Source organism: Branchiostoma lanceolatum, chromosome 6, assembly GCF_035083965.1.
Source record: "Branchiostoma lanceolatum isolate klBraLanc5 chromosome 6, klBraLanc5.hap2, whole genome shotgun sequence".
NCBI lineage: Eukaryota > Metazoa > Chordata > Leptocardii > Amphioxiformes > Branchiostomatidae > Branchiostoma > Branchiostoma lanceolatum.
In genome coordinates this window covers 10934903-10952853 of record NC_089727.1, presented here as the reverse complement: position 1 = coordinate 10952853, position 17951 = coordinate 10934903, and the positions used below count along the sequence as shown (strand labels likewise).

At 42.1% G+C, this 17951-nt stretch overlaps 3 protein-coding genes across 3 annotated transcripts; 2 read left to right on the top strand and 1 right to left on the bottom strand.

Annotated features, from left to right (window-relative positions):
• Positions 1-716: 716 nt before the first annotated feature.
• LOC136436547 (adhesive plaque matrix protein 2-like) lies at positions 717-7653 on the top strand. The gene is made up of 5 exons (XM_066430592.1): positions 717-878; positions 1407-1532; positions 3589-3774; positions 4375-4488; positions 6730-7653. Exons 2-5 carry the CDS (start codon positions 1475-1477, stop codon positions 6798-6800), a joined length of 429 nt encoding a protein of 142 aa, XP_066286689.1. The 5' UTR covers positions 717-878; positions 1407-1474; the 3' UTR covers positions 6801-7653.
• Positions 7654-7767: 114 nt separating this feature from the next.
• Positions 7768-10387, top strand: LOC136436545 (uncharacterized). The gene is made up of 4 exons (XM_066430591.1): positions 7768-8371; positions 8651-8768; positions 8952-9046; positions 9234-10387. Exons 1-4 carry the CDS (start codon positions 8099-8101, stop codon positions 10008-10010), a joined length of 1263 nt encoding a protein of 420 aa, XP_066286688.1. The 5' UTR covers positions 7768-8098; the 3' UTR covers positions 10011-10387.
• Positions 10388-11406: 1019 nt separating this feature from the next.
• Positions 11407-13038, bottom strand: LOC136437238 (immunoglobulin superfamily containing leucine-rich repeat protein-like). Its single transcript, XM_066431719.1, has one exon. The coding sequence runs from the start codon at positions 13036-13038 to the stop codon at positions 11407-11409; it is 1632 nt and encodes a 543-aa protein (XP_066287816.1).
• Positions 13039-17951: the final 4913 nt, after the last annotated feature.

Sequence of the window (17951 nt, the reverse complement as noted above, 5' to 3'; positions counted from 1 at the left end):
CGCCGACTTTGATAGAGCAGGCCTAGGTTCCAAACGGAATTTTGAGAGTTGACCCACAATGTACAACAACCATTACCGACGTCGCAACACTGCCGACTTTTCTACAACACACCAACGACTGCCTTACGTACAGCAAATATGACGGCACTAAGCTTGATTAAGGCCAGTTACTAGTATATTACACCGACGGACCTGTCATTAAGTGCAACCATTTCTCGTGAGGATGGTCATTTAGACAACACTTGTTGGCTTCCGTTGATGAGTTTATTCTACAATAGTTTTTCATGATGTGATTTTGATTTGTTTCTAGGCATTGATTCAAAAAAAATTGTTGTCATGCAATATCTAAACCAGACTCTTTCCATAGGCTAGATACCTTGCTATACATGAGATCCCATGATACCGAGGCTGAATGTTTTGGCCGGCGAAATTTGAAAGTTGTATTATTAGTAATAATACAACTTTCAAATTTCGCCGGCCATTTAGATACCTGCAATCAAGGAGGTCAACCTAAGTATTGCAATCATATTCTTTCTGCAAATTGCAGTTTGATATTTCGGGCTCAATATGGCCTTCCAAGTTTATCTCTGACTAAATCGTGTACGTTTGCAAGGACGCAGTCGACTGAGTAGAGATATCCGGAAAACACATCGACATATCCGATCAAAACAGCAGCTGCTTCCCGAACGCACGGGGTTCAGTCACGAAGCTGCCCTCCCCTAGGTTTTATCCGGTAATGGTATCGCCTGGAACTATTTTCAGCCTCCTGTTTATCACATACCCAAGAGGAATTTGACCTGACCAGGCGTACATGTCCTAAGACTTCATAATCATCTTGTTCGTTCACTGTTCACATCTCGGCAGAGAGTATTCTCAAGGTAAGATTTCTTTGATCATCTCTGTATCATCAGCACAATGTATCTATAGCCATGGCGTGGCTTGCAATTTTTGTTGATGGATCTTGAGGTTACATCGTATTTAAAACGATATGTTTATGGCATTCATGACGTTTCTATCATATATATGTATCGCTACATCTACCCTTGTGACAACGGTATGAGAAATTAGCAACATCAAAACAGCTTCAAAATGTCTAGGAATTGTACTATTATGTTGATGCATTGTATCAGGGGCCTTGTATGGTGGCAAACGAATGTATTTTACCACAGCCTTGAAAATCATACAATTTGCTCAGTCACAGGGTTTGACCTTTAGATTTATTTGTCACTTATGCACAGAATTAATGAATTGTAGCGATTGAACAATCTCAACCATACACTAGCAGTCAGTATTCATTCATATGTTCTGTTGCAAAATGAATGTAAAGAATGCCTGTCTTTGTGTGAGTGCGCCCCTGACAAAACAACAGTACCTTGACCCGTCCCTCCCACTCTGCTCTTATCTAGGCTGTACAGTTCCCTCCAAGCTTCCGTGCGTGAATATTGTGTCTGGAGTTGAAGAGAGCAGACAATAGATGAACACCATGGGGTCAACATGGACGTTCGCTGTGCTTCTGTTATTGGGGACCGTCTGTAAGTTCATCTTAATTCTGTGTATAAAGGTATTAAACATGGGGCGCTGCTTTCAATGGAGGTTGTGCACACTGAGACTGTGTATTTAGGTCTCAGAAGCTGTTTATGATGTTTGGCATTCAGGGCGTGACGCACTCGCCCACGCTATCTTCCTTGCGAAATGTTAGACGGCATAGGATGCCCAAGGACATTTACTGTATATCCTCAGGATATTTATTATTGATATATGATTATAATGTCCTTAGGGTGACGATGGCCTATCAGAATATTTTTTCATTTAAGATTTTCCATCAATCCTTAAAAAGTATATCCCCTCAAAAAAGAAATAGGAAAAAGATTGTCTTTTGTAGTAGGCATTGCCATTGACTGGATTAACGCAATCTCCAAGCAGATGTAGGGCGCAGCTTTACGCGTGTGTTTTTTTGCGTTTTGTACGTTTTTATTGTGGTACGGTTCTACGGGAGGTGAAGTGAAAGAAAAAAAAAGAGAAAATAAAACTGGTCGATCCCTACTTCTGCTTGGAGATGAGAATAACTCATTCACCTGACAAATTTCCAGTTCGTGAGAACGGAACCTTAAAGGAGCCCCCAAAACGCAACCGGAAAGCCAGTTCCGGAGTAGCTCCTGAGTGGGTGGGCGGTAGTTGGGACACTAGACGATTTTGTTTTCCTGGCGGTCGAATGTTCATCTGTGTTTTTCAACTTGCGCAATCCCAGTGATTTATCTACAATACATGGAATTCTGTTGGGGTCATCGAGCCCAAATACACTTCTTCACGCCACACACATTTCTTCGGTATCGGATTGTGTGCAAGCCTGCGATTAATGAAATTATCGAATTACTTTCAGAAATTGATAAAATGAAGTTGAAAGGAGTATGTATCATGTGACAGACCCAAATGCTACTACAGGAGCTACGAATTGAAATCAATGATCCAAACAATGATTGGCCAACTTAATGCAGCGCATTAATGAGTCGAAAACATGTAAAATCTTCCAACGAAAACAATAATTTTCTGCCAGCATTGGTTCTGAAATATGAGCATTTCGGATTTGTAATTTTCTTCGTTCTTATTAGTTTCTTACTTTGGGTTAATCGTGACTCAGACTTTGACCATTTCTATTATGAGCGGATAGCACGAGGTAGTCTTATGTTTATCACGGATACTGGCGATGCTATCAAGCACGAGACCATTTCAAGAATGTCCGGTGTGACGTTAACATTGTTGCCCCCTTGCCCTTTGTAGTTGTTGCCAATGGATTGTATTCAACTTCTCACGGAATTAGGCATGTACCCATGGCCTTGGAACCAATGCCAGCTATAGCTAACTATTGAACAAAAACATTTGCTGTGAGTAGTAAACTGCGCAGTGGACAACTGTTATTGTTGCGGCGCCGGGAAGCTTGAAGATGATAATTTAAGTTAGAAAATGATTTGATTGGGAGTTGTGTCTGGGCATGCAAAGAAAGGAAATGACATCGCCTGAGGTTGCTTGTATCATTTTTCCATAATTTCTATGCCAATTCATTCAAGGATAAGAAGCCTTTAATGAGAAATAAAAACTACAGGTACTTTATCATTAAAAACGCCATTGCACGAGTTAAAATATACGCATGATATTTGAAATTAGAACTAGAATAGTCGAGTTTTATTACACAGCATGTTGGAAAAATTTTGCATATATTTCATATCTTTGCTCAGCATTGTATATACGATAATACGCACAATGTATATACCAAACATCAGTTATACTAAAGATCATAAAGATGATGTTTGAATTGCAGATCAGGCCAGTCAAAATACCAAACATGATTTCTGTACATTTGATAATATTACTGCCTCCAAAAAAGAAGTCAAACCCAAAAAGCTTAGATTGAATTTCGTGGCATTTTTTACAATAGTCACTTGTTCCACTTGTCACCACTGTTAACTTGCACTGTCGGTATACTTTTTCCATACATTGTTTCATTTTGAAATTAACCCTCGGGTAAGAACTTGCAAAATAAAACTCATTATCATGTTCTTAACCTTTTCTCTTTCAACACCCATATCTCAGGTCTCGGCCTGGCGGCACCGCGGGAGAACGACACTAAGAACCCCTGTAAGGGAGACCAGGAGGAGAAGGTGTGGAAGGGCTGCCGGGTAGCCGAGGGGCGCAAGTACTGCGAGTGTGGCAAGGTCACGGCCTGCGAGAACCCCTACAAGTTCAAGAGCGACAGAGAATGCATGAAGGACCTGTTCAGTACGTGCAAGTTTTATTTTTCTATTGATTCAAGGGGTACAACCTACGTCATCAAAATGGCGACCGATGAGCGGTGGAGCGCCACAATTGTTGTCTCTGCTAGGTTCTTTTAGGGCTGTTTGTGTAGCATATAACCTTAGTAGTATAACGGGTGGAAGAGTATCGCAGGAGGACTATGTGAGACCAAAAACACACACCCTACTTTTGATGACGTTGGGTGACGTAGGTTGTACCCCCACGGGATCGTAGATTGTTCGCGGACAGAGAAAATCTATTGATAGCTTTACACGAAGACTAATTTTTGTCCATACGATGCATTTATTTATGCACTTCTTGTGGGAGTAGCTCCTCTAGACCGCACTAAGTTCTTGCTTCAACATGATATATTCTTTCTACTGTATATTGTATATACGGATTATGCTTCACTATTCTGTGACCTGCTTTGTGTATTTTGCAGATATGGTTGACTTTGCATTGTTTAATGTTAATGTTGTTTTTAGTGTGTTGGGGACCGACTTGTAAACGTGCGCATGCGCCTGTTTTGCCCTCCCTTTCACGTTGTGAAGAATTCAAATGAACAAATAAACATTCTACTCCAAGGTGACGTGTGCAACCCGAACCCATGTAAGAATGGCGGCCGCTGTTCTCAGAAAGGGAAGCAGTACGCCTGTCTGTGCTCTAACACGGGCTTCTACGGGCGGAGATGCCACAAGGGTACGTACAAATACATGGACATGTACATATGGGCATCTTAACGTTGTTTTGGAATACTTTCACAAATACTATTGTGTTTTTAAATTGATCAATGTTCTTAAAGTTTTACAAGTAGTTTAAAGAGTAACTAGAGTTGCACGAACACATTATCTTCGCCAAATAATCAAGGCTTATTATGGAAAGTGATTAATATTTACGTGCTTATCACCCCCTGCAAATTTGATCATGCACCATACCATTTGGACGTTATGATTGGGCGAATGAGTCCAGTCTAGATAGGGTTAAAAATCATTTGGTGGTACAGGACTAGTATATGTGTAGAGTGTGCTGATATATGTTATAACTGGTCATGAAAAAATATGAGTATGTTGATATTATATGGGCCACAAAGGTTCGATATGGCAGTGTTGAAAGTTGAAAGTGATGATGAAATAGTACAGTCAATAGATATGAATAGAATAAATCTGGCACGTTTTTAGGTGTTTTTTAGTCAGGCTTTCTATTTTGTCCCTATTTCGTTATGTCGCCAACCATGTTGAACAAAAATGCTTAAACTGAACGCGTTAAAAACCAGCAGGACCCTCACCTCTGCTTGGAGAATAGTTTATTTATTTGACCTACATGTACGTTTATGCAAGGCTATCTGTTTACATGACCTGACACTGTCCCATGTCCCATTGAAATGCAGTGGGTTAACAAACTTTCCTTACTAATTATGCAAATTGGCTCCTGATTTGCATAATTAGTCATTGATAATGTAAAGCACCATCCGAGCTCTCTACATACCAAACATCACGACAATCTGTCGACCCCTTCTCAAGTTGTTCATGTCCGAATGTCAAAACAAAAACACCCACTGCAGTTCTTAACAAGCCGCTAGGGGGCCAAAATTTACAGAACTTACTTTCTGTGGCATGAACTATCTACCACACAAAAATCATGACCATAACACTTTCAGAAAATATGCCCCTAAATTTTGAAGCTCTGCTGTAGTACCTTTGGTACCCGCTAGAAGGCCCATTATCGAGCTTGACCTTCTTCTCTAAAAATCCTACCCATCCACTAAATATCATAAGGATCCATCAACAGCTTCTCGAGTTATGCTGGCGACATACAAATACACATCCACACAAAGCCCGCTGCAGTACCGACGGAAAATACCAGGGTAACCATTTTTGAACTTGACCCCCGTTTCTACAACATCTACACACCTGCAAAAAATCATGAAGATCCATCAACGTTTCCGTCACTTTTTTTGCCTACATACAAACACAAAAAAATGCAAAGTCCGCTGCAGTACTGTTGAAAAACGCAAGGTGAACCATTTTCGAACTAGACCTTCCTTTGCACAACCACTACACACCTACCAAAAATCATAAAGATTCATTGAAGTTTTCCTGAGTTATGCTCCTGACATACATTCAGACCCACCCAACAGATTTTTCAACCGAAAACATAATCTTCTCCGAGTACAAGTACTCGGCGAAGATAATAAAACAGCTTTTCACTTAACAAAACAAATTAATAGTTATGAGGGTTTTACTGATTATGCTGTTGACTGTATATAATGTCCTTGGTGTGTGGTTGATTGATTGATTGAATATTGATTGATTGGTCGATTGATTGGTCGATTGATTGATTGATTGGTTTTAAAGGCACCCAGAGCATCTTATGAGGCTTGAAAACTGGAAATATTCTAGTTGCTGTAATCTTTAAGAAATTGACATTTAATGCCACTGTTTACCGTGCGTGCGGACTTCTTATCAAAAGTGCTCAAAAGCGGCGCAAAATAAGCTGCATGGTGATCTTTTAGTTTCACGCGCCTACTGTAAATAGACCGATACCATAGCCCCGCCCACCTCCGTCAAAACGTAGAAATGCAAAATTAAAACATAAAAATGCAAATATTTGACGGACATGAAGTCACTCTCTCACTCACTCGAACCGCTAATTGTGATGGACAGTCAGGATCAGTCTATTAGGGCTTGGATTTTCTATCAGTTTTCACCACACAACGACATCGTACCTTTGCTCCTTTAATGTCGATATGTAATTGTATAGTGTTATTGAAACTTGCTATGTGTAGGAATGACTAGAAATTGAGTTTCAAGCTTCATAAAATACTCTGGATGCCAAACAGGTTGAAGTTTGGTTCATCAGAATCATTAGATGGCGTTGTAATAACATTCCTAGATTCCTAGAAAAGTGACGTTGATGTTGACATATGTGTCTCCCCGGCAGCCTGCCCGGAGCCCGGCTCAATCCTCATGATGTCCCCCCGCTTCCCAGTGGACTGTATCCACGTGGGTTAAACTTCCTAGCGCCACCTACCGCTGCAGTACCACGTGGAGGCGACACAGGGCGTGCGTGATCTTAGCATGCTAGTAAACCTTGCCATCTTAAAAACGCTACAAGTTTTAATAACAACTTTGAAGCATTCGCTTCGAGCCTGCTTCAGTAAAGCAGCAGTAGTTACAAGCCTGTAAAATGTCTTTACTAAATAAATGATCAATAAGATAGTCTAACTCATTGATATTGTTCGAGTAAACCCCACCATTGATACTGTAATGCGTTTGCATGATTGTGATGTACTTCAAACCGGTGTTGTGCATTTATGACGTAATTACGTGTAATTGAAACGCGCTACGCCGTGAAAGCAGACTTTTTGTTTGGTCAAGATGGTGTTTGCACTCACGTGACGTAAGTATTTCCGCCATGCTGGTTGGTTAAACCTAGATATCTTGATGTGTACATGAAATTACTGTCACGTGATTATCTCATTGTACACATGCGAATTTTTAAGTCTGACTTTTGAAGAGTTGACTGTACACCATGGCAAATGTGACGTCACAACCTATTGGTCAAGTGTTGGTCAACGCGATAGTTTTGTTAACATACTGTAGGGACACAATAAGGGACACAATATGAACTCTTCTTATGCGATCATAATTGTTTATCAGGAGGATGAGTGGCGTGCCATTTGATGATGGACAAACACGATTGAGAGAAACCTTTCTTTTTCCTGTCCGAAACGAAAACTATTATGATATCTTCCCTATGCTTTTATGCTAAATGTTGCATATATGTCTAACCTGGGCGCCATCCTGGTTTGTTGACAATATACTTCGCAGCTTTTTTAATAAATGAAGAAGCTGTTTAAATGTCTTTCATGCTTTTGTGTTTTATTACCGTAGTACAGTCATGGCCTAAACGGTCACCGGAGATCGCATACCTTTCATCATCAGAATATGAATCAGGACATACAGTCGGTTTGTTAGGTTTATGGAAAACTGACGAAACATTATGTAGAAACTATAGCTTTTTATTCAGACTTTGAATGTGAAGTTTTCTCATACCAGTTCGTATGCACGATGGACAAACTGGAGAAGCGCAAACATAGTGCGCCCTCAGGAACTGTTGCTTGTGCCAGTATTTTGCCTACTCATCCGTCGTCGATTAGACAGGAGACGCCATGATAAATAAACAGAAAAGTAAACAATTGTAACATAACCCGGAAGTAAAAGCTATGTGATTGTAAACATTAGTACTGGTCAACGCCTCCGGACACAGATCACCGGAGACTCACAAGAGCTACGGCAGAAGAACCCAAATGGCCCGTTTACTGAAGGTTCGATGCAGAGAAACGTTCCTCAAGGGAGGTCCCCCCACGATATGGCAAGCTCGTTTGAGCGACTTGGTGCCGGTGACCGGGCGCGCCAATCATGTCTTTGATACGGAAACAGGTGAATCTGTTCCTCTGACCTTCATTCAGCAAAATGGCGCCCGGTTCACAGTGTACAGTTTGGACTTTGACCAGCGAGTACTCGGGCTTGTCAAAGTGACGGCAGGAATCGACATTTTGAAGGCACCATTTTTATATCAGGTATTGGTCGCTTTTCAATATTTGCTTGTACAGTTAAAGTCTTTCAATTTAAAGTACATCTTCCAGGTAAACACTGAAATTCATGATCCTTAAGAGGAAAATGAAATTGCCTTAATAGTTTCATCTCTGATAAAACTGCGTAACAAATATGAAATATATCATTTCTGCTCGTCTCGAAAAACGTTTATATCTTGTCAATATCCGGTTACATGAATGTATTGCATAAGTCGAATGAAGTACACACTCAATTGTGTACAATACATTATCGTATGTTCCCAGGCCCAGCGTGAACACGCAGAGGAGTTGTTGCTCGTCCCTTTTGATGTGCTTCCAGCGGTAGCAGACGCACTGACAGAAACACTGCCCGAGGTTAAAAACGTGTTCCTGCATAATACTGGTGAGGACCAATTACCATTGCTGTAGGTCTATGCTGACATAACGATTTCTGTCGATTCAAGCATTTTGGTTCCAATTAATTGGACTGTGCTTCTGAAAAAAAAAACCCGCAATGCTGCAAATAATAATGATTATAACAATCATCTATCTCTTGTTACATGCTTAATTGTTGTGTGCTGTATAGGTCGCTGTGGCTCCACGCTGATGTGTAAAGCTATGGGTGTGATCAATCAGGTACTGGCCGTGTCAGAGCCGGACATCTTCACGGCGGTCTTTGAGGTGAGGAATAATGCTGTGGAAAACTGCCATCTAGTGATTTCATGAAAAACACAGTGTGTGTGTGTGCGTGTGCGTGTGTGTGTGTGTGTGTGAGTGTGTGTGTGTGTGTGCGTGTGTGTGTGTGTGTGTATGTGTGTGTTTGTGTGTTGCACTAAAAAAAGTCATGACCTTGTCTTTTTGTCCCCAGCGTGTTTGCACCAGGAATGTTCCAATAGCTTCTCATGAAGAAGAAGAGGTCACCATGGTGCTGAGATGTAGCGTCCAACTGCTCAACTTCTACCTGCACCTAAACGACCCGTCAAAGACACTCATCTGTTACAAGCTTCGAAGCGAGGCAATCTTCATCGCTGACCTTATGCAGAAAGCTGTTCCAGAGTCGAAGACAATCTATATGTACAGAGACCTTCCTAGCTTTTACGATTCCATGCTTAATGTTGATTTCGGCGGTAGCTATTGGCAATACTTTGTGCAGACGGCGTTGAGGTATGATGTATTCTTTCGCGTTCCAACGATAAAAGATCAATTCCCGGCAATCTTCAGGTTTGCTGCGGAACATCCACGCATGATCACATGTCCTGTTCCACACGGCATTCCTTTCATTGATGTTTCACTTTGGATTTTGCAGATGCAAAAAGCATTTGATCTGATACAAGAAGACCCAACAAACTTCTTCCATGCGTGCCTCACATTTAAACAGCTGTTGGAACACAAAGAACGAATCGTCCTCAAGGTTCTAGAAAACCTCGGCGTACACGTTTCGCCCGGTGTGGAGAGTTCGAAAATCTGGGAGGTCTTTGGTTTCGATAGCCAGAAAGGAAACTTCATGGAAGGTAGAAGGAGAGGGGATAGGACGTTACGTTCCTGGGTGGGTAGCTGGGAGATGAACTTTTTTTCGACAGCTCTAGCACATTTCAACGGAGATGTTGATAAACCCGATTTCATCTTGCCAAATACTATCGACTGAAATTCTCAAGTTTGTTTTTATTTGTTCTGTATATGTTGATTCAGAGTTAGGTAAAACCGTCAACATTGCCATTAACATTGGAATACCGGGGAATCAAAACCCACCGGCATTGGCATCGATAAGAATGGGAATCGATCCCATCACTTTGTAAGAGGTAAGCCTGCGGACTAAACTCGCCTGTCACCGGTCACTCAACACCAGCACACAAAACTTTAAATTGTTTACATGTCTTTATTCTTAAACTTACATTCTATTTTGAAATGTTAACTTGTACCAATTGAAATTACATTGTACTATTTACACATCTCATTTGGAAACAACACATTACATTGCAAAGTGGCATTCAGAACAACCTTATAAACTGATGACTTACAACATATGAAGAACATCATTCTTGTATCATTGACAAATATCAAAATCTTCACAGCTTACTCACAGCTTACTTTAGAAAGATGCAGTTGTCGTTATCATACAATGAGCCTTTAATTTATGGTATTTGAATAACAACTTAACAGTGTTTAAGTATATATTTGTAGACATTACAGTTTTCAAATTCCTTACCCAATATCAACCTCAAGTATTACTGCATTCATGATATACAATACATACAATGTTGCAATTATAGTGATTTGAAATGTGGATACAATTGTAAGTACTAGAACTACTTTCCTTTTATCAGAAAGAACTTTCTACGCGTCGTGCGTAAGCACTGCTTTCAAAATTACACTGGGAACATACAAATAATTACAAAGCAAGTATGTACAGTTCAATATATCATGACAAAATCGTGATCCATACTCGTAGTCCTATTCCGTGCCAAGTCGTATCCTTGTTATAGACCACAGGGGACGGAGATTCTCCTTTATCATGCAATGGTGAAGACATGTACAGATGTTTGTTTCTTATCAAAACGCGACGGGATTGCAGTTTTGGATATGGCCGTGTCTGCATGGGCTCCCGACCAATTTTGGCCAGCTTAAGCCAAGGAAACTATGGCTGTATTGTGATGTATTGTGATTTATGTTTAGATCTTAAGAAGCTAAAGGTCAAGGTCAGTATAGTGACTTTCCCTGGACTGCAGCGAAACCTTTGAAGCTTCTGTTCTGGACATAATGGCAGATAGCTTTTGACGCTGGGAAGCAAGTACGTTAGCTTGGGTGTCTTCTGTAGCTTATGTTGGGAGTTTTGCAGCTTATGTTGGGGAGTTTTGTCGGGAACTTTGTCCGATCGGTTTGCAGTTTGAGCCAGAGAGGCATGATGAGCCGTTAAGATCAATGTTATGTTGAATGTTGGGACGCTCTACTCTTCTTTGTGCTCCTTGTGTTTTTAATTGTGTGTCGGACGAAACGAAGGGGGTGTCATACGTGCATTCCGGGGTCAATCGTCCGGGATCTCTTTATACATATATGTCCTGAGCTGCTGGAGGATGTGCAGCCGTGAGGGCAGGGTACGGTGCCTGGATGTTTTGCAGCGGTATGACTCCGGCTGCGCCTGTGGCGTTGTCTTGTAAGTAGCGACGCTGAATCTGTCGCCTCTTGTAGCACTTGTAGAACTCCAAGCGGCAGTTGACCGTTGCCTTTTCCAGGAGGTATAAAGCCAGGCATGCGGTTGCGATGTAGATGAATACTATCACCACGGTGTGCCAGTCTTTGTGAGCCGCTGGAGTTGTGCCATCCTCCTGGGGGTTCTTGTCGGTGGGTTTGCTCATCTTTTCTGTGATCCTCGCGTTCTGTTGGACAGGTGTTGTAGTGTAGACAGTGGTCATCACGGTAACGGTTGCTGGAGCTGTGCCATCCTGCTGGGTCTTCATCTCCGTCGGTTTGGTGATCCTTTCTGTTGCCTTTGTTGTTTGCTGGACAGGTTTGCCGTAGGCGGTTGTCATCATGGTGTGCTCTTGCCTCTGTCCTCCGTCGCTTGTATCACTTGACTTGGTCAGCGGTAAATCCGCAAAGACGTTGCCTGGTGTAGACTGCACGACGCACCGGAAACTGCCCTCCGCCCAGCACCGGTAGGCCTGCTGACTCATGCGGAGGGTGGAGGTGGACTTGCCTATATAGGGTAGGCCGGGGTCGTCTGCTGAGTGCGCCGTTTCTCGATCAGGAGATTGTGCGGTGGGAAACTCGTGCTCCAGGCGTGTGGTCACGGCGCCGCCACAGGGGTCGAGTGACTCTCTTTCTCCAACGGCCCTGCCACCTGGATCCAACCACCTGATCTCTGGCTGCTTCTCCCAGAAGACTTCACACATGAGAGTGGCTCCGTGATCTTGGCGGGACACCCTGGCTGTAGGTGACGGACATGGCATCATCTCTCTCGACACGTCGGTGATCTTTCTCCCCGAGAGGCTAGGTGGGTGGCTGCATCGCAAGCTGTTGTAGACAGAGCGACCCAACGCCCTAGGCCCTGCAGACTTCAAGCTTTCCAGCGCACAGGTGCAACGGAATGGATTCTCCTCAACTCTGACATGCGTGATTCCGCGCATGGTATTGAGCGACTCCGCTGGGATGGATGGCAGCTTGTTGTGATCAAGGGTGAGTGCTTCCAGACTTAGCAGCTGATCGAACGACTTCCCAGCGATGCGTGAGATGTTGTTGTAGCTCAGGTGCAGATACTTGAGGTCGGTCAGGCCAGCGAAATACCACTCTTCCACAGCGCGAAGCCGGTTATACCTCAGGCTGAGGAACTCGAGCTTCACCAGTGGCTGAAGTGCATTCTTCTTGATTCGTTTGATTTCATTCCAAGACAGTGCGAGCTTTTTCAGCTTCCAGATTCCGCCGAACCAGCTTCCAATGACTTTGATGGCGTTGTTGCTCATGGACAATGCCTGGAGGTTTGGTACGGCTGAAAACGTTCCGCGTTCAGCCGTCAGGATGTGCCCAGGCCCCAGGCGCAGTGTGTGGAGCTGCACAAGGCCAGGCAGGGGCTTCAGCTTGCCGCTGCTGTCGGAGTGCCCCGCCACTTGCAGCTTCCTCAGATTGGGTGGAAGACACCCGAGCTGCTTCTCCTCGGTCTGCCCGGTCGTGTTGCACATTGCGCAAGGCATGGAGGCAACACCGGGCAGATACATCTGCACGCGTACCTTGCAATGCCCAGTACGCTGTACCTCACAAAGGTCAGGGCAAGACGACACAGCCTTAGATGGAGCAAACGCAAGCAGCAAGATGAGAAAAGGCGACATCTTTGTTCCAGCCCTTTCAGCGAAACCTGGAAGAGAGGAAGGTATTTTTTTAGATAGATAGCCTGGCTGATAGTGACAAAGAAAGAGTAATCATGGAGTTTCATGTAGTATGTCATATGGTTCAGCACACCAGTATCATTTAGAAATTCAGATTAAATGAAATAAGATAAAGTGGAGATGTGTGTTGATGTATGTTGCTTGTGTATCAGGTCTCGGACCGGAGTTTTTTTTTACGATTTCGTATGTAGGCCGACACCCCCAGCCCGAGGGGCTGCAATTCTGCCAAGAAAAGTAGGACGGAAAATGCAATCATATCGGCGGAAAGCGGTTTCTGGCTGCTTGTATGTATCGGTATCGTCTGTTGTCTCTTTATTTTGGGTAGAAACCATAGAAAAATGTAAATTTTGGGCCCAAAAATTATCATTTTTTTATCGCTTTTTTGATCGAACCTGCTTGAAAAAAATAACGAGTTTTCCTGGGGTCGCGGCATACATCCTGAGAAAGCTTAGTAAATGATGTGTCTGGAAAATTTAAAAAAAAAGGAGTCATGTGATAACTTTTTCGCGATCTCCGATGACGCAGATTCGGTAAAAATGCTATTTGGGTCATCAGGCGAAAAAAACGCAACACCTTTGCTTTGATGGCGAACCAACTGCAACGCGCCCAAAAATACTACAACTCACGGGAGCTAAAACCATCACCAAGCAATCTGGGCCAGAAATCAGGTTGACGACCACGCACTTCCGGCAGATTACCGGGTCAGATTTGAACTCCGACCGCGACCCGGAACCTTAAGCATACATTTTCCAGCATAACTAAAAAGCTATGAATGGATTGTAATGGATCGGAGGAAAGAGGCTAGGTTATACTCCGAGTCAATAATGGGCTTCCCTGGCGGCTCTCCTTGGTGTTGGAATAGCATTTCCTCATTTTCACCGAGTGGGTTGATAAGTGTCAAGTGCATTTCCTAAGAGCAAAACATTGATGGCCTTTCAAACCGTTAGATTATAAGTCAATAACCCTAACAACAAGACCACGCACCTTCACAAGTATGAAATGTGTGACCAGACAAGTCACAGGTATGAAATTCCCATAATCTACCACTGAGAAATGATGTCGCTTCGCATTGATTATGTAGATTAGACCCTTATTTGCATAATTTGTTAATCTTTCACCAGCCCAAACTTGCTTGCTGCATATAGTGATGTCATTTTAGGAGAGCACTGAAATTATAGGATGTCATCATCAATTATGCAAATTTAGTCCTGAATTGCATAAGTTGTATATTATTGTGTACATCTCTGTCTAAGTTGCAATCATGGCCAACATCGTGAAAATCATATCCTTTATTTCTTTTAGAGTTTTAACAAAAACGCCTATGCAGCTCTAGAAAAAGCTCCTAGAGGACCCAAACCTTCATCACACTAAAAGCTATCTACCACCAAAAAAACCAAGACCACAGCATGTCCAGGACAAAATATATCTGCTTCATTAAAGATGGGAATACGGCTAGAATTGGCACAATCTATTCCAATTATATCAATGATTTTCTCTAACCAGATTATACGATATATTGCATGTGTGTAATAAAAAGCTATCTGCCATCCAAAAAAAAGGAAACCGCATGGTGTGTCCAGCCAGGACAAAAGATACAAAACCCGAAAGTCCTACTGCGGTACTAAGGAACGCCACCAGCACGCCCGAAAACGACCTTGATGAATTGATAGATTGATGATGATGATGATGATGATGATGATGAATCGTTTATCAAATATAAAAATCACTCACAGCTAATTGGATAAACATTCCTTGACCTTCGTATTCCCAAGACCTACCCACATACCAAATCTCATCACAGTCCATCCACAGGTTCTTAAGCTATGCCGACCACAAATAGATATTAAAAAATCCACACAAACAAACATACACTACAGACATACAAAATAAAAAAAATCTCCTCTATTTTTCCCAAGAATTCCTCTAAGAATAAAGAAAACATGACGACGAGAACATAGGAGCCAATGGTGTTTTTCAGAGTGTGGCTATTTTGTGGACTTCACCATCGAAAGGTTGATAATTCTTTTTCTTGGACGTGTGCTCTAGCGCTGTCGGTTCAGAGTTTTTCCAGAGAATATCAGCTGGACAATGATTGTTTTATGGCTCGGAGCCATAAAACAATCATTGTCCAGCTGATATTCTCTGGAAAAACTCTGAACCGACAGCGCTAGAGCACACGTCCAAGAAAAAGAATTATCAACCTTTCGATGGTGAAGTCCACAAAATAGCCACACTCTGAAAAACACCTGACTAATTATAGAATCCAACTTGTCGTATCTGACCTGCCCCTCCCCCCCTACAGAGATGATTCAAGAAAAGAGGAACTCATCATATGCAAGAGCTGCCCAAGTAAAAATGAAATCACCATGGTGACGATTAATATTTACTTAATTTTCATTATCCATGTATGAAGATGTTGACCCCAACCTAAGCGACATATGCCACAAATATAAAATGCCCATCCTTCACCACTCACGTAGTGTGCAAACAATGTCCTTTGCATGAATTATATCAGCTTCCGTTGATGACATTTGCTACCCAATTAACACAGGTCGTCCCGAGTATCAACAAATTATCTTCGAATCTCTCAGATGGCCATTATAGCATTTTCTTATCAATTATCCCAATGAGTTGCTAATTTGCATACTATGTGTTTAATGGTGTTCATCTTTACCCAACTTTCAAACGCCATAAATCTTGCAATAGGATCCACTCCTAAGGCGTCACCAAAAATAGACATCAATCACATGGACGCCTTTCGTCCTCAGTTGCCCCCATGTAACCTTAGGCTGATGATACGAGAATCTATTGCATGGATCATTCTAGAGAAATAGCTAACTCGTGAGCATGTGAAACTTCCTGCTTGAAAATATACCAATCCCACAATCTGCGCGAGTACAGCTAGGGGTGGGTGAGCGAGACACGAGTACGAGTGCAGGTCTTTGTGAGTGCTGCAAATTATGTTCAAATTGTACATAGGGATGATTCATATACAGAAACCAACTAAGCAAATGCCTTTCTGTCCATGTGTCCAACACAAAAATAAACAATGTAGCATTGTGATAATAAGTAGGGAGCCCAAACCTAGCTTAATGACCTACCCCCTCTCCTTAGAGCTATCTACCACTCAAATTTCATGACCATAACATGTCAAGATCACGAGATATCAAAACCGGAAGTTCCGCTGCAGAACCATTACAAGCCGCTAAGGGCCGAGGCCTAAATTCTAATCACTCTGAGGGCCTATCAAGGCCTACCCACACCTGTACCAATGATCAAGACAATCCATCCATGCCTTCTTGAGCTATCATATTTACAGACACCTGTCAACACATCAGTAACTGCCTGTATGAAAACACCCCATTTTGCATTGTAATAACAATAATATTGAATTATGTAAAAGTTAAGAATTTCACACGGGAACCGTTGAATAGGCGGCGCTTAGGCACTGCAGAGGGGAATTCTATTTGACTAATTAGTCTGTGTGAGCCCCGGAGGCTGTGTCAGCTAAGTTATTAACTGTACGTGCTGTGCCTTTTCCCATAAAATTTTTGAAACAAAAGAAAGAACAATCTTGAACAAATGAACTGCTTATCCTGCACAAAGTGCACGAAAACCCTCATTATTAACGCACCTGTATCATAACCAACTTGCCGTATTTGACCCGCAATATCCGTATTAAACGTTGCGGTTTTTCTTAAAGAATTATTCAGGAGCAAATGACATCATGTGCGAGACGTAATCAAGTCGTGTGCATGTGCGACTGCCTACACAAAAAAATCACCAATTTAAACCTACACAAAAATTCACCAATCTAACAATCTGTGTAAAACTCAATTAAGGCATCACACGGGAAGATTCTGTTAGGTGACACAGGAGTACTGCACTTACAAATATGGCCAGATGATATTGTTTACTGTGGAGACTGTGTATCTAATGCACAAACAGTGTCGTTCAATGCTGAATCTTTTCCATTTAACTTATCTAAACAGATGAGAAAAAAAGAATACTACATGCTTATGTCTGAGCTTATATCTTTTTTATACGGGAAATTATCCCTGAAGTCTTACCATTCAAGTAGACATCATCATCATTAAGTGGACAATATTAGGTTAGATTTATTGCTTAAGTATATAAATCCGGCCAAACATTTACGCGTAAAATACCAGTGCTGATACATGTGATGTGTAAGAAGAATTTTCTTCCTAGATTAACTGTTTGATAAGAATAGAATAATAGAACAACAAGTGGCTCCTGAAAGACATCGGTTGAGAAAAATCACTATTTCTATATAGTTAGTACATATTAAACTCACCAAGATAAGACTTTTAGATCATCCTTGTATCTTGTTCGGCACTGGTAAATCACGTTTCCTGGAGTTCCGTAAAAGAGCAGGCCGCTCACTCGAACAGTGGCAGTATCTAACCTTTTCCAGACCCGTCTCTACATTATCATAATGGTGGTAAATATGAGCTGTCGTTCATTCTCAGTCTGGACCAATCAGGCCAAAGGATGCACTCTGCACGCAGTTCATTTATGTACACAGGAGCAAACATGCCACCCATTGGTTCTTTTTGATAAGCCGGAAAAGCCCAATACTGAAACGGAAACAAAACAACATGCCACCATTTTGATTTTGTTAGGTGTTTTTGCAGTGCCGCGCAGGTGTTATGGATTATACTATATTTCAACGGTTTTATTAGGACTTC